General features: G+C 57.8%; 9 protein-coding genes across 9 annotated transcripts; 4 read left to right on the plus strand and 5 right to left on the minus strand.

The window, feature by feature from the left end:
• Nucleotides 1-235: 235 nt before the first annotated feature.
• On the minus strand, nucleotides 236-1,611 carry SPRG_07817 (hypothetical protein; the record flags this gene model as incomplete). Its single annotated transcript, XM_012346809.1, has 4 exons — nucleotides 236-787; nucleotides 834-881; nucleotides 927-1,256; nucleotides 1,306-1,611. The coding sequence occupies 4 exons, from the start codon at nucleotides 1,609-1,611 to the stop codon at nucleotides 236-238; spliced, it is 1,236 nt and encodes a 411-aa protein (XP_012202199.1).
• A 797-nt stretch (nucleotides 1,612-2,408) lies between these two features.
• Nucleotides 2,409-2,813, plus strand: SPRG_07818 (hypothetical protein). The gene has a single exon (XM_012346810.1). It carries the CDS (start codon nucleotides 2,439-2,441, stop codon nucleotides 2,772-2,774), a length of 336 nt encoding a protein of 111 aa, XP_012202200.1. The 5' UTR covers nucleotides 2,409-2,438; the 3' UTR covers nucleotides 2,775-2,813.
• Nucleotides 2,814-3,407: 594 nt separating this feature from the next.
• Nucleotides 3,408-4,095, plus strand: SPRG_07819 (hypothetical protein). The gene has a single exon (XM_012346811.1). It carries the CDS (start codon nucleotides 3,495-3,497, stop codon nucleotides 3,978-3,980), a length of 486 nt encoding a protein of 161 aa, XP_012202201.1. The 5' UTR covers nucleotides 3,408-3,494; the 3' UTR covers nucleotides 3,981-4,095.
• SPRG_07820 (hypothetical protein) lies at nucleotides 4,058-4,803 on the minus strand (the record flags this gene model as incomplete). The annotated part of the gene is made up of 1 exon (XM_012346812.1): nucleotides 4,058-4,803. A coding segment is annotated over one exon (646 nt), but the record flags the coding sequence as incomplete, so codon positions are not given.
• A 489-nt stretch (nucleotides 4,804-5,292) lies between these two features.
• Nucleotides 5,293-8,572, minus strand: SPRG_07821 (hypothetical protein). Its single transcript, XM_012346813.1, has 10 exons — nucleotides 8,184-8,572; nucleotides 7,903-8,120; nucleotides 6,999-7,857; nucleotides 6,806-6,945; nucleotides 6,562-6,754; nucleotides 6,338-6,511; nucleotides 5,986-6,285; nucleotides 5,664-5,931; nucleotides 5,499-5,617; nucleotides 5,293-5,453 (listed from the first exon to the last, which is right to left on the minus strand). The coding sequence occupies exons 1-10, from the start codon at nucleotides 8,550-8,552 to the stop codon at nucleotides 5,334-5,336; spliced, it is 2,760 nt and encodes a 919-aa protein (XP_012202203.1). The 5' UTR covers nucleotides 8,553-8,572; the 3' UTR covers nucleotides 5,293-5,333.
• A 691-nt stretch (nucleotides 8,573-9,263) lies between these two features.
• On the minus strand, nucleotides 9,264-10,770 carry SPRG_07822 (hypothetical protein). Its single transcript, XM_012346814.1, has one exon. It carries the CDS (start codon nucleotides 10,724-10,726, stop codon nucleotides 9,320-9,322), a length of 1,407 nt encoding a protein of 468 aa, XP_012202204.1. The 5' UTR covers nucleotides 10,727-10,770; the 3' UTR covers nucleotides 9,264-9,319.
• A 905-nt stretch (nucleotides 10,771-11,675) lies between these two features.
• SPRG_07823 (hypothetical protein) lies at nucleotides 11,676-13,661 on the plus strand. The gene is made up of 10 exons (XM_012346815.1): nucleotides 11,676-11,851; nucleotides 11,898-11,961; nucleotides 12,010-12,275; nucleotides 12,326-12,511; nucleotides 12,564-12,632; nucleotides 12,678-12,763; nucleotides 12,809-12,973; nucleotides 13,021-13,190; nucleotides 13,245-13,333; nucleotides 13,385-13,661. The coding sequence occupies exons 1-8, from the start codon at nucleotides 11,717-11,719 to the stop codon at nucleotides 13,118-13,120; spliced, it is 1,071 nt and encodes a 356-aa protein (XP_012202205.1). The 5' UTR covers nucleotides 11,676-11,716; the 3' UTR covers nucleotides 13,121-13,190; nucleotides 13,245-13,333; nucleotides 13,385-13,661.
• A 1,579-nt stretch (nucleotides 13,662-15,240) lies between these two features.
• On the plus strand, nucleotides 15,241-16,920 carry SPRG_07824 (hypothetical protein; the record flags this gene model as incomplete). Its single annotated transcript, XM_012346816.1, has 1 exon — nucleotides 15,241-16,920. The coding sequence occupies one exon, from the start codon at nucleotides 15,241-15,243 to the stop codon at nucleotides 16,918-16,920; it is 1,680 nt and encodes a 559-aa protein (XP_012202206.1).
• Nucleotides 16,921-17,535: 615 nt separating this feature from the next.
• On the minus strand, nucleotides 17,536-18,742 carry SPRG_07825 (hypothetical protein). The gene is made up of 3 exons (XM_012346817.1): nucleotides 18,353-18,742; nucleotides 18,138-18,303; nucleotides 17,536-18,084 (listed from the first exon to the last, which is right to left on the minus strand). Exons 1-3 carry the CDS (start codon nucleotides 18,728-18,730, stop codon nucleotides 17,615-17,617), a joined length of 1,014 nt encoding a protein of 337 aa, XP_012202207.1. The 5' UTR covers nucleotides 18,731-18,742; the 3' UTR covers nucleotides 17,536-17,614.

Genomic DNA, 18,742 nt, shown 5'->3' on the forward strand with positions numbered 1-18,742 from the left:
CACCGTTCCGCTAGCCTTGTGATGAGCGAAAAAACAGTATTGCTCTGTTCTGGTTTCTATCAACGCAAGAAGAAGAAGAAAGGTCTTCTTGAGACTAGGAATGCGTGGGTCTCTCAACGACCGCTTTGGACCTTGGACATGGCACGCGTGCCGTGCCACTGGGCCTCGTAAAAACGATGTGCGGAAGGGTTTCCACTGGCGCGCGATCGTGGCCCTCGTACTCATCAAATTGGTCTTATGAGTTATGCCCTAATTTGAGTTTCCCAAACGAAAACGTCATGACTTTGCACTCTTGAAGATCGACGTCGTCGTCGTCGAGGGTCGGTGGATGGGGCTTGACCTTGGACATGAGTCGCACCGGTGCGTGTTTTGTTGCATTGGCTTGAAAAATGCTTCGTCGGTTCTCTTGGAGGGCCTCGAGGCGGTCCTGTAGAACCAGAGACGCAGGGCGCTCGTCCTCGAGCTTGTCGGCCACCGGTCGTGACGTTGGTTGTCGTGCCGTCATTGTCGCCTTTGTCGTTGGCGCCAGAATCTCTTGAACAACGTGGGCGGCTTTGCGGGGCGACGCTTTCCCGATGCCACGTGGCTTGACAGGACCACCTTTGAGTAATAGCACCGCGCGCTTGGGCTCGTGGTGCTTGGGGCTAGGACTTGACGCAGTGAGGGGCACCACCGTCTTTTCAAGCAGCGATGCTGTCTCGATCTCGGACGCCACGTCCGTGTAAATGGTGTCGATGAATGCAATGTGGTCGTGGTTGGTGCTGAAGGCGGTCACCGTCTCGGTTGCCTACATCAGAAGTGTGTGGATCCTACGTTTGCATACATGTCGATACCTGCAGGAACCGGTCGCAGAACCGCCGCGCATCGATCGTGTCGTCGCCCTAACGACACGGTGTCTATACTATTTTCATAATACTGGAACATACGGCAAACAGAAGGTTTTCGACGGCCTCGGGCGTCCACGCCATCGACGCTTTCGTGCGGCTCTTGCGCTGCGATGTGGCGCCCATTTGCTTGGCGATGCAGATACTCATGACGTGGCACTTGTGCCGGTCCAGCACCGCGTTGCTCGCGCCGGCGCTGAGATCAAAGAGCTCGGTGAGCCGGGTTTGTACTTCGGCGGCCGCAAGCGCCTTGAGATCCATCTTGGACGAGCCCCCCATCGTCGTGAGGAGGTTGCGCTGCGTGCCTTGTCGCCGTACCGACTGTTTTCGTGACCGCACACCACGACCGTACACTGCGTGCAGACTGTCGCGCTACGGCGACCGACTCAGCGATGGTAATAGGACAGCGTATTTGTAATACCTTGTTGCTCAAGTGTGCGGGCTTTTCAATCAACGCGGCATCGAGCCGTGCCATTTTCGTGTACCACGAGGCTTTCGAAGGCTCCGAGAGGGCAGCGTGCACCTGTGCGAGCTGGAGGGCTTCGTACTCGCGGTCACTGGGAAATGGCGCGTACGGCCCGGACACTTCAAAACCAGAGAAGACGTTGAGGAGGATGTCGACGCCGAGCTCCGTGTGCATGTCGACGCGGGGTGGTAGGCTCGACACGAACGTATCGATCTTGCGCAGCGAGTCGGCGCGGCCCCCGCCTTGTATCCGAGGAATCATGGCGCCAAGGAGTACGATATATAAGTTTAGCCGCGTCGGTTTTTATTGTTGAAGGATCAAACAACCAGAGAACGACTCCAAATGCATAATGGACCTTGGCACCAACATTGTGCAAGGGGACGGACAACAGAAGGTGCCATGCATGCCGCCGATGTGCGAGGTGCGATGGTACAGTCTGCATATAGTGGTCGTCGGGCTTGGGCTACCAGTGGATTCTAGCCTTTTTTCCCATCTTCTCGTGTGGCCAAAGCAGCCTTGCGCCACCTACGGTTGTTTTCGCGCCACATTTGTCAGAATCTATAAATAGAATATACATTTCTCTACACTGTCTTTTGATCACGTCATGCCAAGTCTACACGAGACATATTTGATAAATAAAGATCAATATCCGACACTTTTATCCAAGCGCGCATTTTGTCAAACAGAATGTCAAAACAGAGTCTTGGCCGCTGTTGGCAAGCCCAACCCGGTACATTGAACCCAATTATCCAGTACAGCCTTTCTTTTCCATCCCGTGAGTGTCGTAGCTCTTTTGCCGAGGGGATCAACACCACGATGGACGCTTTCGTCCAGTGTGCTGCTCCGTTGGTTCCCAGACACCTGCCAGATCCACGCCACATCCCAGGAACACTTGTTACTTACGGCGGCCAGCCTTGCTATACAATAAATTGGTTTTATTGCGAATACAATGGGTAGGTATACATGTATTAAAATGCGGAATGAGGCATTTCGGTCCAGTCCTAATTAGTGCCCATTCCACATCGCCCGAGCCTAGATGTACACAAGGTAGCACTTTTGGATTTGCGCCCGTCGAACAGAGTAGTAGCATGTCTGCGCCGCCGATGACCCCGATGACGACCGACTACGCGGCCATCGTCGACGCCAAGCAGAAGGCCGCGAGCCCTGCGCCTGCTGCCTACAAGCCCGTCTTCCTCGGCATGTCGGCGCGCGACCTCGTCTTGATCCCGTGCCTCCTCGTCTTCTTCTACGCGGTCGTCGCTTGCTACTTTAGCCTCCTCTTGCATGCGGTCGTGCAGACGCAAAATTCGAACGCGGCGCTCTGGATGTTCTTTGGCATCTTCCTCCTCGCGCTCATCATGGCCACCTTCTTCCTCAACGTGTCGGCGGTCAAGAAGTCGCTGCCGGAAAAGGCCGACGCGTAAGAAGCTCGCTCGAATACATCTCTACTTTATTCCTCCGCCTGCTGTGTGTACGTCCTCGCAAAGCTATCTTGGCTGCAGTGACGCATCGAGGCCAGCAGCCACGACCATGGCATCTCGCACGGGCGCGCGTCGTGTAAGCTAGTGCGTACGCAGGACCTGGACAGGCCGCGCGTCGCACGCGCGTGACAGACCGCTTCCTCGTCGACCACGATGGCAATCATGGCTTGCGCATGCGAATCGTACCAAGGTCACCACAGCTGTCATCGAGATGGCCACCAAATGCGACGTTGGATGGCTGTACGCGCAGCATGATCCGAGAGTCCTACAGGCCATAGACCGCCAAGCCAAGACCACCACCTCGATCCAACGCGTCGAATCGACGCCATGGGCCAAAGGCCTTTGGTTGCTCGCATCGTGAAGAGCAAATCGGGCGCATTCCTGTCAGAAGAGCACATGGCACATGGACAGTGGCATGGCGCACCTCAAGCTGGCTAGCCACATAGCGGTACTCGAGCTTACTACAGCTCGAGCTTGACGCCACCATGCTTGCGTCCTACAGCTTCCTACACCCTCGTCGGTGGCCAACCGCAGTCGTTGCCAGCTCCTCTTCTCCAAGATGGCGGTCGCATCTATTTTTACGGGCTAAAAATAGCCTTCGAAAAACACCCGCCGCCATTTTGCCTCTCATTTCGAATTTCGTCAACCTCCAGCACAAGCAGCATGGCAACCCAAGCCGCCACCGACGTCGCCACCGACGTCAAGGTCGAGATCGAGCCCGAGGTGGCCAAGCCATCGGAAGCCATTGCGGATGTCAAGGTCGAGATCCAGCCCGAGGCCACCAACCCATCGGAGAAAGCCAAGGCCGGCAAGAGCGACCAAAAGGTCGCGCCGACCAAAGATTACCGCGCGCCGGACGCACGCCCCGACTACCACGTCGTGTGCTGCGAGAACTCGTGGGGCGATATTTTCTTCATTCCGTTCCAGACGCTTCTGCTCTACGGCTTCATGATTGGCTTTTCGATCCTTGTCGTCCAAGGCACGTACATGTCGACCATCTCGCAGGCCGCGCTGTGGATCTACTTTTTCGCGTGGGCCGCCGGCGTCGTGTACCTCAGCGTGACGATTGCGACCGCCGACTGGGAGACGAGTCTCAAGGCGAAGCTCGCGGCCAAGATGGCGGCCGACGAAGGCGCCGTCATCGAGTAATCTAGGATCCTAGCACTTTAGATATATATGAATCAATAGCCCTTTGCTAAACGACAGCGGAAGAAGCATGCCGCGCAGCGACGTCAAAACAATGATCCATTCATTTCATGGCCATAAATACACACCACAGCTACGATCAGAGAGACGCACCAACAGCAAGGACGACGAGCATCATCGTCATGCCGACGTCGCTGCATCGCGGCGCCATGGCGCAACCGTCTTGGGGCAGCCCATGAGCTCTTCGACGCGCTTGTGCTTGGCGACGTGGCCCTTGTACGACGTCGGGCTCGGCGCTGGCACGAGCGGGATCATCTCGGTATGCAATCGTGCCGCCAAGTCGGTCTGTGCCTCGGTCCAGCGGTTGGCCTCAGTCGCATCAAACACGGTGACTTTCAATGGCGCAGCGGTGCTAGGTCGTGCTCGAACCGCTTTCAGGTGGTCCAAGAGCACCTTGCAGTCGGGCGTCATGGCGCTTGGCTCTCGCGTTGGTAGCGCATGGGGCTCGGCCCAGTGCAGAAACTGGCGCTGGTGCAACACCTTTGGCGACGTCGTGGGTAATGGCATCTGCAGCGCAAAGCTGCCCGTGTTGCCCAACGTGCGATTGCCCGAGCTCCAGTCGCCGTCGCTCGTTGTGACCGTCGAGGCCGAGAGCGTCTCGAGCGCATCTTCGACGTAGTCGTACTTGGCGTTGCTGAGCGCATGGCCGCGCAGCAGCTTCTTCTTGGCTGGCTTGCGCGGGCTCCCGACGAGCTCGAGCTGGCGGGGACTGCTGGCTGCGCAGGCCATCGTGCTCTTCGTGGTCTCTTGAAATCTTGGCGACATGTTCGAATTTTGGCTCCGGACCGTGCGATTCGCCGAAAATAGCTATGGATCCGCGAATCAGAAGCGTCCATTTTAGTTGACGTCCGGTCCCGCGTATAAAGAAGCGCCAATCAAAGGCGCGATCGCTTTTATTTTAGCCAATCATATGCGATGCATACCAGGTGCGTTTTGGAAGCCCTCTTTGGCTTCGATGGAAGCTTCGAGGACGTGCCACGCGTCCTCGGTCCCAACGACTAGCTAAAGCCAGACAAACGACTAACTAAAGTAGTACGCTCTCGACAAGTCCCGTGCGCAGTAGCTCTATGCTCAAGCGATTCTCCGCAGAGGCAACCAACGAACCAACAGGCCTGTCGATCCTTCCGAAGTATCAAGGCAAGTATCAAGGGCTAGGGCTTGCGACCCTGCGTGCACTTTTCTCAGTCAACTGAGAAAAAAGCTTGGGGACCCTTCGAATCCACGTCGCTTGCGACATGTCGCATAGTCCATATTTTCGCATTCCTACACAACAGACTCGTTCCAATTTTAATATCTCTACGCTTCTTGTTTCGGCTTCTTGGACGGCGACGTCTCGTCGATCGAGCGCTTGCGCTTCGGTGACGCGGCCTCGGTCATCGGCTCGTTGACGTGGTCTTTGCCCTCGTCGTCCGAGTCCTACGGATTGTGTCAACCACGCCTCCTCATCATGCCGGCAAGTACCTGCGTCATCGCGTCGTCTTCCTCATATGGGTTGAGAAGCATGTGCGCGAGGTCTGTCGTGCGCTTGGCGGGCGTCATTTCCGTCTTGACGCTGTCATCGTCCATGACCGCCAGCATATCTAAGGTAGACATGATGCACTGATCTCTCCTCATCAATTTGCGCACCCTTGCCCTTTTGGTCCTTTGCCCGGCGGTTCGAAAACCAGTTTTTGAGCTGCCGCTTTGTGATCGCCGACGTCTCGTCCTCGCTGAGAATGTTCATTTGGTCTTGGAGCTCGTCAAAGACACTGGCTTCGGGGCGCGGCGATGCGTCGTAGGCGGCATGGAGGACCTGCAGCTGCTTGTCGCTAAAGATGCGGCCCTGAACCTTGCTCTTGCGGGCCGTGCTCGCGGGAGCTGGCGGCTTCTCGTCGTCCATTGGCAGCTCGTCGCCCTAAACAGTTGACGTTCATTGGTGGGCGTGGGTACAGGCATTAAGAGGAACTACCTCGCTGTCGTCTTCGTCCATGGGCTTGACGTCGCCGGCGGCGAGCGCCTCGGCGAGCGCATTGGGTGCATGCCCCGCCGCCTTGCGCTTGTAAAACCAACAGCGCAGCTGCTTGTAGTCGGACGACGACTCGCCCGAGACCTTGTTCATCTTCATGCGCAGCTTTAGTAGCTGGTCCTTATCGGGCGCGTCGTTGAGATTGTAAGCCTTCTCGAGAAGACGGAGCTGCGCCACGTTGAATTTGGCCCGGACAATCTTGGTCGGTGCGGCGTCCTTCATCTCCGACAGTGTCGTTTCAACCTATACGATTCAGCTTCAGATTCAGATTCAAAACCAGGTTTTTTCAATGTACCGAAGCCGGCATCGCATTCGGGTCGTCGGCCGCCGCAATCACGGCTTGGATCGTATCCGAGAGCTTGGTCGCGAGCTTGACGAGCTCCTTGTTTTCTTGATGCGACTTGGCCACGAGCTTGAGCTGGCGGTCGAGGCGCGTATCGACGAGCACTTGCGCTGGAATGTCCACCGACTAGAAGACAATAGTAGTGTGTGCATACGACTGTCTCAAGTGGTACGTACCAGGAGCAGTTCGAGAATGTCAATGCACGCTTCGGCCGGCGCGTCTTCTTCGACGAGCTTGAGCAGCTTAAACTTGAGGTCCGTGACCTCGTCCTTTGTCAGCGGGTGTGACCCGAGCGCCTTGCCATTGTAAAAGAGCCGGTCGCGCGCGGCTTGCATGGCTTTGGCACGGATCTCCTTGACCTCTTCCTCACTACCCAAAACAATACGATGAGACATGACGCGTGCCATTCGTCGAGTAGACCTCAAGCCTTGTTCGCGCGCGAGCCGGCACGCCTTGCGCACGGACGCGACGTGGTCCATGCGAAGACGCTGCTTGGACTTGGTAGCGGGCGCGGGCGCCTTGCGCTTCGTCACTTCCGGCGCGGCTTCGTGCTCGGCCGCCTAGTGGAAGAAAATTGAAAAACAATGAAAACATGAAAACAATGAAAATGTACCGGGGACGTGGCGGACGTTGACGGCTCGAGGGCGAGCTGCTCGGCCTCTTCGACAATCTCCATCGCGCCCGCGCTCGTCTCGCGCATCTTGGCGACGCGCGCTTCGAGCACTTCCTTGGCTTCGTCAATGTACGCCGCCCGAAGCTTCTTGATGTCTTCGTTGTCCAGATTCGACGTGTCTTCGTCCTTCATCTTGAGGCGCATGTAGTCGAGTCGCTCCTTGGCGCGGCGGTTGTCAAACCAGATGCGGATTTGCTTGACCGCGATGCCTTCGGGCTGCAGCTCCGCATCCGCGTACTGGGGCGCGTTGATGATGCGGTACATGGCCTGGATCTCGCTCGACTCGGGCCGCGACGACTTGCTGTACCACTCTTCGAGCTTTGCGATCTGCGCCGACGAGTAGAGCCGGGACGCGCCGCCGCCCGTCTTGACCTTGAGCTTGGCCTTCGCGGCCTCCTTGGCTTCCTTCTCGAGCGTTTTCATCTCGAGGTTGGGCGGAAACTTGACGTCCTTGATAAAGTCGACTTCGGTTTGCACCGATTGGTACTGCACCGTGTACAGCGCTGACTCGAGCGTCGAGAGGCCGGCGAGGACTTTGCGCAGCAACACTGCCGACGGTGTTGCTTCGTCGTCGTGGGCCGTGGTCGCAAAATGGCCCTCGACGTCGCCTTTGAGGCTCTGGGCCATGTGCAGCATCTCTTCGCTCTTCTCGATGAGCATTGCGTTGAACTTTTTACCCGCCTTGAGCGCCACATCGACGAGCCGCGCGTACTTGGCGTCATGGGTCGTCGCGGCCGCAGGCGACGGTGCTTTTGTCGGCGTCGTTGCGCCCTTGGGACGAGCGTTGGTGCCCTTGGCACTAAACACACACATGTTTAGGCAATGATCAAAATGGATAAAGTACCTTTTCCGAGCCGCCTTGGGCATCGACGTCATCTTCTTGATCGGCTCGCAGTCGGGGCAGAACCACTTCTTCGCGTGGTTGGTCGTAATGAGCTTGGCGTACTTTTGCCGAAAGCATGTTGTGTGGAACCGAACGTGGCACTGCGCGCACACGAGCGCCCGCTTCGCGTTCAGCGTGTCTTCATGACACACCTCACAGATCGTCGACGCCGCCTTGTCCTGCACGCATGCATCATAAGCATCACCCTTGGCCAGCTCACATTGCTACAAGGTATGTAGTACCTTGTCGTGGGCCCGCGACGGGTCGGCGCGCGCCGAGGCTTCCTGTTGCAAGAGGAGTTGCTCGAGCTCATCTTCGTCGTCGCGCATCTCGTCGTCGGACGGCGGCTGGCTCTCGCCGTGGCTCGCATCATCGTCATCGTCGTCGTCGCTCGACTCGGAGCCTTCGCTCATGGCCTTGGCCTTGACGAGGCTCGCGAGCAAGCTCGTGCCCGTTGTGATCGAGGCTGGCAGCTTGGCCGCGTCGTCGCCATTGTTCGGGTCCATCATACGCAGCGGCGGGAGGCTGCCGGCGAATGCAGACGGCGGTGGCGGCAGCGAGGGCGCTTGGTACGGCGGCGGCGGCCGCTCGTCGTCGCTCGAGGAGCTCATGCGAATCCGGTGGTCTGAGGCAAAAGTCGAAATAAAACTTCCATTGCCGGTCCCATATTAACGAGGCGCCGATACAAACACCAAATGAACTTTCATCGACCAACATGCAGCTAATATGGCGTGCCTATGGACCTCGAAGTCTACCTTCGAGTGTCACTTGGCATTTGTATCGCAACCCAGCGAACTTCGAAGCGACAGCCCCGCGTGGGGTTCTTTTAGAACGCGTGGTGAGTAATGGAAGGTCAATGGAGCCAAGTTGACTGAACATGGGCACGCGACGACGACGGAATCGAGTTTGTCAACGTGCATGGCCTATGCCGAAGGGCTCCTTCTGCCTCGTCGAGCCAAGCGCGGGGCGCGCCACAGCCATCGCGCCGGCGAAATGCCCCAAACGTCTCTCGGTGGCCAGACATCCAAGTGCGAAATCAATGCAACCGAATAGCGACCGAACAATGTGGCCGTCAATCGGGGTGATAGCGACACGGGCAAGATGGCTTGCAAGCTCTCGATGCATTATCGTTGAGAGACATCACATTCATCATCATCATCGTCATGCAAGTGGTTCTCCTCCAGGATGGAGATGGCGCCGTCGATACACAGCTGCACATGGAGGTGGATCGGTCGTCCGTAGTACGTAGTACATGGTAGTACTTTGGCCAGTGTACCTACGAAATAGAAACTCCTCCTTTGGAGATGGGACGTGTGGACCAAGGATGCAATATGTATGCACAACAAGTCTATTGGAACGCGCAAGTAGGTAGTGTGCTCTAGGCGCTGAGGTCCATGGTGGTGCCTTGGTTAAGCGTATTCACGAGCTCGACGGTTTGATTATAGACGACAAAGCCTCCAGGCGCGTCGCCGGACGGCGTCGTCTGCGTGCTGCGCGGTGCGTTCTCGGCGTAGTTGTCCAGGTACGTCCCGTACGCAAAGTCATTTACGTAGAGAAAGAGCACGAGGATCATGCGCGTGCCTTTCGAGATCGCGTACCCTGCGTGCCGGAGCGGGCCGGCAAAGGCGACCGCGTGGCCAACGCCAGCGTCCACCACCTGGTCGAGCGCTTCGAACCACGTGCCGCCGCCGACAAAGGTGTCGTTGAGCGTAATGACGACGCTCGTGACACTCGTGTCGTTGTGCTCGGGGAGACTCAGCGACCCATCCCGCTCGGCGTCGTAGCGGACGATGAACGCATCGTGCACGCGGCACCGACTCGATTGCGTCATCGGGTCGACCATGCTCGACCCATCGGCCAACATCGGAAAGCACGTCGATAAGAACGGATACACGCGCGTTGCGAGCAGCGTGCGGAGCCACGGGCGCAGCGCCGGTATGTCTTCGACGGCCACGTCTGTCGTCTTGACGCTCGAGTGCCGCACGGTGCCCCAGACGCCACCGAGGATCGTCTCATGGTGCGCATGCACGAGCGCAAGCACGTGGTCGCACTCGCTGCGCGTCAAGAGCGGCGACTGCGAGCGAAACACGAGCTGACCGGCTTGCGCATTGGCGTCAAAGATGGCGTGGGCAGGCGTCGGCGCCGCTTCAAACCCTTGCACTGCAAATGGCGGCAGCGCGCCGTCGCCGACGAGGCCAGGCAGAAGCTCTTCGTGCACCGCCGCATCGTCCCAGCACTGGCGCTTTCGGTGCTGGCGCGCAAGGACGGGGCACGACGGGATCGCTTGGCTGCCGTCGCTCCAGAGCTTGTAGGCGCGCGTGTGGTCGTCACCGTGGATCTTGACCCAGCCTGCGAGGTGGTAGGCGTCCGCGGCCGTGTCGACGTCGCAAGCCGCTGGGTCGTTGGCAAATATTTCGGTCACGGCCACGCACAGCTGCAGCGCGTCGTCGTAGTGGCCGGCCTTGAATTGCAGTCGACCGAGCGCAAGCAGCAGCGACGGGTCGTGTGCAAAGTACATGTCGATTGCATTGGATAGCACCTCGATGGCTTCGTAGCGCCGGTGCAGGCCCTCGAGCGCGGTCGCGTAGCAGAGGTAGATCTCGCGCTCCGAGATGGACGGGTCCTGGAGCCAAGTCTCCTGGAGCAGCATCGCTTGGCAGACCGCGATTGTCGTTGCGTGCTTCTTGCGCGTCTTGATGGCGTCGACCTCGTCGGCCGACTTGCCGGCGTACAGCGTCGCTTCGTACGCCTCGAGCATCGCATCCGAGTCCGTGGCGGCGTCCATTGCTTCGCGGTTGATACAAAAACACGCTTCAAGCACCGTTGCAGTGTACATATACACGCTAATTTAGGTGGTACACTATTTCGGTTCGCAATTAGATGTGGCATATGCCACAAAATAAAGTCGTGACGTGGCGCGAAGAGACGATGTGGGTGCGGAAGCTGCGAGGAGCTTTGGAGTTGACGACAACTTTCCAATGTGCAAAGCGTGCCCTCGAGACATGGTCTGCAAGGATGTCGGTGTTAGCCGTCAGCATGCAAGAGCCAAGCCCTATGGATGTTCGGAATCGGTCACGTTGGGCTGGACCCAGTGATAGATGAAGATGACGGCTGAATCTCGTCGGCCCACATTCAACTACCTCGTTCTCATTCGAGCATCTTGTGGGAAGCGGGGAACAGCAAGTGCTGTTTGAAGGAGCCTACTTGTGGCCATGTGTGCAGCTGCCAGTTGATAGGCAGCTACCGGATGATCCTTGGAACAGGCGCTTTTGGCGGTCGGTTGCGCAAGCTCCATAATGGTGGTTGACGAGTGCTTGATTGAGTTGGTTCGCACACACCACGCTGCATCGTAGCAGTCGCAGCAAACATGCCGGAGCCAAACCATTCGAGTTTAACGTACCGGTAGTCAACCTGGCGGTGGATAAGCAACTTTGCTGATCCACGTCAAGTAGTCTCAGGACGGTGGTAGCTTGAGATGATCGCGGCCGATCACGACGTCTCCGACGGGGCAGGGCCCATATGCCGCATTTAACAACGCCGTGCCGAATGCAATGGATCGATACATATACTATTTCCGACAAGTAAAATGGTGTACGATCGAGCCGGCCAATCCGCGGCCGCGCCCCAAAGACATGCACGTCATTGGATACATTACTAACGCTTTATGGCCAATCGGCGCGGCGATCGTTGCTGATTGGTGCGTGGGTGCAAATCCCATTTTGCCCAATCAGGCAAAAGATTGCGGCGACTTTGCATTTGGGGCGACGATTGTAGCATGAAGACGCTCCGGGATGCCCGCGCGTCCATCGAGCTCTACGAGGACGACGACAGCGAGTTCAACCCGCTGCTCTCGCCCGCGCCCATCTCCAAGGACGAGCTGCGTCACGTCTTCGCCCTTGGCATCCCGCTCGTACGCGCCATGCCCACGACCTGCCTCATGCATGGGCCTGCTCTAGGTCGTCGTGCACTTTCTCGAGTTTGTACCCAACACGCTCAATGGCATGCTTCTCGGCCATCTCTGTACATCGCTCGTATGTGCTCGCTGTACGCATCTCATGCACTGTGTAGCGACCGCCGCCGACGAGACCCAAGTGTACCTTGCGGCCGGCGGCCTGAGCAACCTCTACTACACGGTCTTTGCCTATGGCCTCGTCTTTGGCGTCTGCACGGCCATGGACGCGCTCTGCGCCCAAGCCTACGGAAAGGGCATGAAGGACGACATTGGCTACGTGCTCCAGACCGCGTGCGTGTGCGCGCTCGGTGTGTTTGTCCCTGTCGCGCTCTTGCTCTGTTTTGCCAGCACCTTTCTCGAGTGGATGGGCCAGTCGCCCGAGGTCCGTGCTGTGTGTGTAGCGATGTATCAACTTGAAACTGTTTCAAATAGATTGCCAAGGTGGCACAGACACTCACGCGCTGGATGATCCTCGAGCTGCCGTGGAGCTTCGCGTACGAGATCCTCAAGCGTGTGCTCCAGGGCCAAAACATTGTGCTACCGATCGTCCTTGCCATCGGAGTCGCCAACGTTGTCAACGCTGCGACGTCCTATGGCCTCATGTACCACACGTCGTTGGTACGCACATGGTCTTGCGCTCCCGTCCTTCTCACCACGCACGCATCGGTAGGGCTACATGGGCTCGGCTGTCTCCTTTGCCTTGGTGTTTGCAACCGCAGCGCTCGCGCTTGTTCCTGCGGTGCGTTTCCTGGGCTTGCATGCCCACCGCTTATTCTTACTGTAGGTGCGCAAGCTACCGCACGTTCCATTCCGTGAGCGCTGGGAGATGACCGAGGTGCTGCACCGGCTTCCGTACTTTATTTCACTCAGGTCAACGTGTCGGCTATGTATCGATGTCTCAACTCAAAATTGTAGTCTCAACGGCTGGGGCATGTTTGTGTTTGAGTTTGTCGCAGTCGCGCTCACGTCATTCCTCGCCGGCGGCCTCCCGAACGCCAACGTGGCCATGAGTGCCAACAACATTTACATGGGCTTCCGCACGCTCTTCTCGATGGTCTACCTTGGCATTGGCATGGCCGCGTACGTGTCTTGCATGCATGTCCATAACTCTCACCGCTTCGTCCTAGGTCGATTCGCGTCGGCAACGCCCTTGGGGCAACCTTCCGTGCCGCGCCAAGATTGCGGCGTGGCAAACCGTCGGGCTTGCGATCACGTGGGCGCTTCTGACGATGCTTGCCATGTGTGCGCTGGGCCCGCACTATACGACGAGCTACACGCGAGACCCGGCCATCTACGCGTATGTCGTTTCCACGTGCCACGTCACGGATGTACTACTATGTTCGGTGGTTAGGGTTGCCAAGGACCTCTTTTGGATCACGGCGCCCTTTCAAGTTCCGATTGGGATTTGGGCGACGATCCAGGGCGTTTTTCGTGGCAGCGGTACGTCGGGCCGTGATCGCGTCAGGGAAACATCAGTTCTTATTGTCGTAGGCAAACCCGACAAGGGGATTTGGATCAACTTGGTCGCGTTCTTGGTCGTGGGCGTGCCGCTCGGACATGTTCTCGCCGTGTCGTGTGGCCTCGGTATCGTCGGTCTCTGGCTCGGCGTCTGCGTCGGGTTCTCGATTTGTGCTGTCTACGGTCTTGTATGGCTCTACCACGTTGATTGGAACGACTTGGTGCTCGACGTGGACGCCAAGTTGCACGCCTAGTTGCTCCTATAATTCGCGCCTTTTTCTCGTTTCTCGTACATGAGCGGCGGCGAGCTGCACCGTTTCGTATGGTCAATTCGCTTGAAGCCTGGGCTTTCAGAGATGGATTCGCATTGCTCTAGGCCACGCTTGCAACCAGATTAACGTCATGTTCGCTCTCACACGTGATTTGGTCCCTATAATGCTACCCTGTGGATGGATCTCTCGCTTGATAGCAACGACCGAGTGCGAACCCTTGTGCATTCAGCCGTACGAGCGCGACTGCGTCTCTGAGATCATTTACCAGCTTGCTGTCAACGCAACTTGAAGTGTTTTAGCCATGCTTTAAAAATCGAACCTAGTCGGGCAATCTGTTGTGCCGGAAATACGAACTTGACGGAAACAATCGCGCGATTGTCAAGCCCATTCATCGCCAGGATGTGCAGGTTCAGCGAAACGAGAGTGCTTTTCCTGCTCGCAAGTAAGGGCGTCAGTGGATAGGCACCAATGTCACAGAAGCCGCGTCGGATCGCTTCTGCTGCAACCACCCCGCCCAATGGCATGTGCCAAAGAGTGCTCGGACACGGTGGGCGCAACGAGCCTCTTCTTCTCAATGCAAGACAGACTCTACATGACTGGCAGATATGGAGAGAGGCGAGGCTTGCTGGGACGTTGGGCTCCCGGGATCCCGATAACCGAGATCGTCAACAGTACTTGTTGGCAAAGGCAACTTACCACCGATTCGAACGCCATGCGATGGAGCGGAACGCCGATGGGTCCTTGCACTCTCGTCAATCGAGGTAGAGATGCTAGTGTCAATGACACCGGGCGAGTTGAGAACTGCACAAAATATTGTAAGAAAGAGTGCTGACCCCACGTGCGTTGCTTCGCGGTCTCTCTCCGAGCCGCTGCCCACACGGCGCTTGCTAACGTTCCTGAGCTAGAGCAGAAATATACACTGAGTATCACATCCTACTAAGTAGCAAGGGTTTTGCTAGTAGGTGTACCGGGTCCTAGGTGCATTGGATCCCTGGCGGCGGTCGCAGAGTAGCCGCGCTGGCAGTCGCAAGTTCGATGAGGGGTCTTTGTAGAAAGCGACTCCAAGGCGGATGATAGGACGAGTGAGTCGAACGGAAGTAGCATCAACGTCGCAAGCGGCCGCCGGGATCAGCAAACTGCGTTGATGACGGAGGACGTCGTGCGACTGAAACTCCCAACTCTCCCAACGGCTAATGCCTATTCGTTTTGGTACGCCTTGCGCAGCTCGTAGCATTATTGAGAAAGGAGCTCTTCACGAGCGATTGAGAACTGGTAAAAGGACACGTGAAGCCCGAGATACTTGTACATTTCTACCCGCTTGTGAGGCATCGGATGTCGGCTGGCGCACATTGAAAATGAAACGCTGCTTGGATTGGCTACCGAGCTGTCACACTATTTGTGATTGGTCAAAACGGTGGCTTTTGCACCAATGGCCTTTGCGTTTCACATTGCGGAGTCCTTGCACGTGATATGGCCGCCGACCAAAGGCCAAATGCAAAGGCGGAACGGTGACCCAACTTAACGGCGCACAGATGGCGAGGGCCGGCAGCTTGCTGGATACTACGTTCGTCGCTACGCCACACACCGCACTACTCTTCAATTTACCAGTCGACGACCATGAAGCTGAGCCTTCCGATCGCTCTGGCCGCCACCGCCATCACGACCACGGCGGCGGCCATCTGCAAGGGCATCGCGCCCTACTCGTACACGGCCGCGGTCCAAGCCAACGCGCAGTTTGCACCGGCGATCGACGAGCTGAAAAAGTACTCGGTCGCAACGTGGTATACCGACAATGGCGGCGACTCGATCGATGCGCTCCTGGCCGCTTGCCCCTACGACACGCCCGTCATCATCGTGTACGGTCTACCCGGGAAGGACTGCGCGTCGGGCTGGTCGGGTGGCGGCAACAACCAAAATACCGACCAGTACAAGGCGTGGGCCCAGAAGCTGGCTTCCAAGGTCGGCAACCGCAAGGTCATTTACATTTTGGAGCCGGATGCTATCGGCCTCCTCTCCAACAACAACTGCGCCGTGCAGAATGGATATGCCGGCAACCTCCTCGCCGCCAAGAACATTCTGGCAGCCAACGCCAACGCGCAGATCTACGCGGACGTGGCCGGCTGGTCCACGCAGGCCAACGCGGTCCAGGCCCTCAAGAACCTCGGCAAGCTCTCGGGTATCGCGATCAATACCTCCAACTACAAGAGCACAAACGAGATGGTCCAAGCCTGCCAGTCGTACTCGAGCCAGACCGGCGGCCTTCACTGCATCATTGACACGTCGCGCAACTTTAACGGGTCGCCGCAGAACGAGTGGTGCAACGCACGGTCGGCGGGCATCGGCGCGCCGCCAACCGACCAGACGGGCAACTCGCTGGTTGACTACTTCCTCTGGCTCAAGGTGCCCGGCGAGTCGGACGGGCAGTGCCATGGCCAATCGAGCGATGCGATGATCGGGCCAGGCGCAGGCCAGTTCTTTCCCGACGGCTTCAAATCCCTTTGGGACCAAGGCTACTTTGTGTCGAGAGGCGCAGCTAAGATCGGCCAAGCCCCCGCCCCGGCGCCAGTCCCCGCGCCGATCAGCAGCCAGTGCGCAACCAAGGCCAATTGGGACTACTCTGGGAACGACCTGTACAGCTTTGGTGTTCAAGGCAGCACGGACGACCAAGTGCACAAGTGCTGCTCATCCTGCCAGAGCGACAGCAACTGCAAGGCGTTCACGGTGGCCTACAACAACTGCTACCTCAAGCACTCGACAGGCAGCGGTGGCCAGAGCCACAACGGCGGGATCGCTGGCACCAAGAGCATTGGCGGTGCGAGCGGCGGCGCGTGTGGGGCAAGCGAGGCCAACACCGACTACTACGGCAACGACATCACCCGGTATGCGGTGAGCGGCGACGCCAGCAGCCAAGCGAGCTACTGCTGCGACAAGTGCTCGGCAACGAGCGGCTGCGCTGGCTACACGATCAACGGCGGCTTCTGCTACATGAAGAGCCAGATGACCAACAAGTTTTGGAGCGCAACGGCAGTCTCGGCGACGCGGTCCGGTAGTGCATCGTGCGGGGCGACCGAAGCCAATACTGACTACTACGGCAACGACATGAGCCGGTTCCCGGTCAGCGGTGACGCCAACAGCCAGGCGAGCTACTGCTGTGGCAAGTGCACGTCGACGAGTGGCTGTGCCGGATTTACGATCAACGGCGGCTACTGCTACATCAAGAGCAAGCTCGAAAACAAATTTTGGAGCAACTCGGCGGTCTCAGGCCGTCGGTTGTCTTCGCGCCTGCGCCGTGTTTAACTCGTCGGTGGAGCAGCGCTCTGTGTCTATAAAAATGTCTTTTTGTTTTACGTACTATATTGCCCCTACCCTGTAGTGAGACCTTTAGTACAAAGGTGGAATGGATCGTTGATGTTGAATGTGAATGCGTACATCAATCAAAGAGGTAGCACAGATTTGTGTACTACACGCGTGTGGAGCTGAGGTGAGCGAAACTCGCACAGGAGATCGTCCATTGGCAGCACGACACATGCTGTCGTGGCGTCCGGTGGACACGAATGATACCCATCATCTGCTCCATCTGCAGCATGCCTGTTGTACTTATCGAGGCTCTGAGCAAGATGAAGCGTCGTCAATCGCAGTCGGTACTTTGTCGTTGCGGCCTTGTTATGTCCCTCACAACACCCCAAAACCCTACCCCTAACTAGAATGTTCACGTTCTATACGACGCAATGACTCGATAGCTGCTCCCAGGACCCGTACCAAAAGACTGTCTTTCGTATTGAAAATCACCTGATCGTAGACGCAACCGCGGCCACATGGCCATTTTTGCACCAATCCAGCGTACCCTAGCCCTCGACGTTGGTGATGACCAAGAGTATAGAAAATCAATAAGTCGAATGGACGCACCAAGTTTACCAGAACAAACCATGTTAGCCGTGCTTTTTACGACGGCATTCGTACTATGTACATGTAGAAACGACGAGATGGCCGCTTAGACGCGGCGGAGGCGGCGGGTCGTGTCGTCGTCGTCGTACGTCTCGTCGTCGTCATCGTCGGTGGCCGTCGACTCGAGGCTTTCGTAGTCGCTCTTGGGCTCCGAGCTGGGGCGGCACTGGTAGTAGTACTCGTTGTACTTGACGCAGCGAGCGCCATCGACGCACTGGGTGTCACCCTTGTAGTTGGTGCCGCCGCATTGGTAGTAGAGAGCAACCTTGCCGCCGGACGGCTTGTCCGTGGGCTTACTCGACGGCTTGGTCGACGGCTTGGTCGACGGCTTGGTCGTTGGCTTCGTGGTCGGCGCGGTGGTCGGCTTGTCCGTCGGGTACTCGGCCGTCGGAGCGGGCGTAGGGGCCTTCGTGGACGGGCCGGGCTTGTTGGTCGACGGGTTCGGCTTGTTGGTCGACGGGCTCGGTTTGCTGGTCGACGGGCTCGGACCCGCACTGCCAATCGCGACACAGTTTTCTACAGACACGAATATCCGTTTTCGAGGCCACAAGGAGGTAGCGACGACGTACTGTAAGCCTGCCATTGCGGCGTGTGGAGCGCCATCCAGAGCATCGTGAGCTGCTTGGCGCCAGCGCACTTGGACGTGTCGATGGGCATCGAGCCGTCCGGAATGTTCTTGGCGCAGTCGTCGTTGTAGTAGACGCGCGTCTCATCGCACCAGAGCTCGCACGGACCCTAATCCATGTGAGTTCTCAAATCGAATGCATTAGTCGAGAGACCGTACCTCGTGGGACGGCGTGAAGCCCTCGTTGTCTCCGTGACGCCACTTGACGATGCTCGGCAGCGGCTGCGGGTTGGCTGCGTCGACCTTGGTGATGCCGCACTGGCCGCACTGCGCGCTCGTGTCCCACGCATCCAAGAACGCCTTGAGCGTCTTGTACTTGCTCGTTTTGAAGTTGGCAGCAAACTGCGCGGCGTTGTAGCCCGGGTCCTGGTTGTATGCCGAGCCAGGCAGCGACGTGGGACCATCGATCGTGCCGCAGAAGCGCGTCGGGTCGCTATTGGGCTCAAGAAACGTCGGCTTGGGGTCAAAGAGGCCGCCGTGGGCCGCCACTTGCGACGCCACCAGCGCCAGACCAACAAGAGTACTAGCAGAGACCATGGTGTCGAGAAC

The sequence above is a fragment of the Saprolegnia parasitica genome, assembly GCF_000151545.1.
Source record: "Saprolegnia parasitica CBS 223.65 unplaced genomic scaffold supercont2.31, whole genome shotgun sequence".
In the NCBI taxonomy this organism is placed as follows: Eukaryota; Oomycota; class Saprolegniomycetes; order Saprolegniales; family Saprolegniaceae; genus Saprolegnia; species Saprolegnia parasitica.

What these genes read in the sequence shown, in the direction of transcription:
- SPRG_07822 (XM_012346814.1), bottom strand. Translation starts at nt 10,726, where the DNA reads ATGGACGCCGCCACGGACTCGGATGCGATGCTCGAGGCGTACGAAGCG.
- SPRG_07821 (XM_012346813.1), bottom strand. Translation starts at nt 8,552, where the DNA reads ATGAGCTCCTCGAGCGACGACGAGCGGCCGCCGCCGCCGTACCAAGCG. An exon ending in GCGCGCGAACAAGGCTTGAG is followed by an intron (nt 6,755 to 6,805) that starts GTCTACTCGACG and finishes TGTTTTGGGTAG; the next exon opens with TGAGGAAGAGGTCAAGGAGA. An exon ending in CGAATGCGATGCCGGCTTCG is followed by an intron (nt 6,286 to 6,337) that starts GTACATTGAAAA and finishes TGAATCGTATAG; the next exon opens with GTTGAAACGACACTGTCGGA.
- SPRG_07818 (XM_012346810.1), top strand. Translation starts at nt 2,439, where the DNA reads ATGTCTGCGCCGCCGATGACCCCGATGACGACCGACTACGCGGCCATC.
- SPRG_07823 (XM_012346815.1), top strand. Translation starts at nt 11,717, where the DNA reads ATGAAGACGCTCCGGGATGCCCGCGCGTCCATCGAGCTCTACGAGGAC. An exon ending in CATGCTTCTCGGCCATCTCT is followed by an intron (nt 11,962 to 12,009) that starts GTACATCGCTCG and finishes TGCACTGTGTAG; the next exon opens with CGACCGCCGCCGACGAGACC. An exon ending in CGCTCGCGCTTGTTCCTGCG is followed by an intron (nt 12,633 to 12,677) that starts GTGCGTTTCCTG and finishes TTCTTACTGTAG; the next exon opens with GTGCGCAAGCTACCGCACGT.
- SPRG_07819 (XM_012346811.1), top strand. Translation starts at nt 3,495, where the DNA reads ATGGCAACCCAAGCCGCCACCGACGTCGCCACCGACGTCAAGGTCGAG.
- SPRG_07825 (XM_012346817.1), bottom strand. Translation starts at nt 18,730, where the DNA reads ATGGTCTCTGCTAGTACTCTTGTTGGTCTGGCGCTGGTGGCGTCGCAA. An exon ending in GCTTCACGCCGTCCCACGAG is followed by an intron (nt 18,304 to 18,352) that starts GTACGGTCTCTC and finishes CACATGGATTAG; the next exon opens with GGTCCGTGCGAGCTCTGGTG. An exon ending in GCCGCAATGGCAGGCTTACA is followed by an intron (nt 18,085 to 18,137) that starts GTACGTCGTCGC and finishes TCGTGTCTGTAG; the next exon opens with AAAACTGTGTCGCGATTGGC.